At 40.8% G+C, this 1087-nt stretch overlaps 1 protein-coding gene across 4 annotated transcripts in view; it reads left to right on the top strand.

Moving 5' to 3' along the window:
• Window positions 1–505, top strand: part of LOC143491017 (acylamino-acid-releasing enzyme) — a 7413-nt gene extending 6908 nt beyond the window's left edge. For 2 of the 4 annotated variants that reach the window (XM_076989647.1, XM_076989648.1), the window contains exons 21-22: window positions 1–10; window positions 167–503. The exon at window positions 1–10 is cut by the window's left edge and continues 97 nt beyond it. In XM_076989647.1, coding sequence (XP_076845762.1) covers window positions 1–10; window positions 167–275 — 119 coding nt within the window. In that variant the 3' untranslated portion in view covers window positions 276–503. Of the gene's footprint in view, window positions 11–166 lie in introns of all 4 variants that reach the window. The other 2 variants (XM_076989650.1, XM_076989649.1) reach the window with 2 other exon arrangements.
• Window positions 506–1087: the final 582 nt, after the last annotated feature.

Genomic DNA, 1087 nt, shown 5'->3' with positions numbered 1-1087 from the left:
CTCCAGTCAGGTACATACATAACCACACACACAGTGTTCTCTATTTATTTATATTTATGCACATTGACAGTTTCTTTTTCCCTCCCTCTACCTCTGTTTCTCCCTCTTTCCCTGTTTCGCCCTCTTTCTCTTCCTCCCCCTCTCTCTGTTTCTCCATCTCTCTCAGGGTGTTGTGGTATGAAAGTGATGGCCATTCCTTGTCAAATGTGGAAACTCAGGCGGACTGTTTTCTTAACATGACACTGTGGTTCAAACAGCACTTAAACGTGAAGTGAACTGAACACTCAGGCGCACACGATGCTTAAAAAGTTTTGGAGCCGTCCAGCTGCCAGAGAAGAGAAAACTACAGCGCGTTCACACACAGAATCACCCCCAGGGAGTTTCCATGAGTCAGCTTCTCCAACAGGATGTCTAGGAAGGACATACGGCACTGTAGGGTTACACCAACATCATTAAACGTATAAAACGAAAACTGAGTATTTAGATCATATTTTTGAATATTTCCCAAAGTGAAAGTTCACCCCCCCCCCCCCATCCCCCCCAGGGAGGACATGGCACTGTTGCAGCAAGCCAATGCAAAAGGTTTGTGTGTGTGTGTCGGGGGAGGGGTGTATTATCTAAAAACAGGGGGCACAATAGAAAACTGAGAACTACTGTTTTAGATCATTTTGAAACTACAAGTTAACTCGCACATCCGGAGACCTCTTATCATTAATTGTATCCACTAGGTGGCAGACTTAACTTATATAAAACCCTAGTGAAGATGATCCAGCATCATTAACCCAGATGTATTTGTCTGTTTTGGTCAAATAAGCCAAATAATAACCAAACTAGGAGCCCTGGATAAAGCTACACTTGGAGTACAAAAGTGATAACTTTTAAATTGCCGTTGGTTACTTTAATTTTAAATTATTTTGCTAATAACATTGCTAATGCAACTTTTCCTGTGTATGTTACCGTGCTGTTGCACACTGGGCTTTATTTCATAGATTTGAAATACTGAAGCAGCAAAAGGAATTGTTTATTTTTTTAAGTTGTCCTTTATAGATATTTTTAGAGTTAGAGCAGCTAAAATGCATCAAATTCT

Source organism: Brachyhypopomus gauderio, unplaced genomic scaffold, assembly GCF_052324685.1.
Source record: "Brachyhypopomus gauderio isolate BG-103 unplaced genomic scaffold, BGAUD_0.2 sc69, whole genome shotgun sequence".
NCBI classification, from domain to species: Eukaryota; Metazoa; Chordata; class Actinopteri; order Gymnotiformes; family Hypopomidae; genus Brachyhypopomus; species Brachyhypopomus gauderio.
The sequence above is the reverse complement of the archived record's forward strand: the minus strand, read 5'-3'. Positions and strand labels throughout refer to the sequence as shown.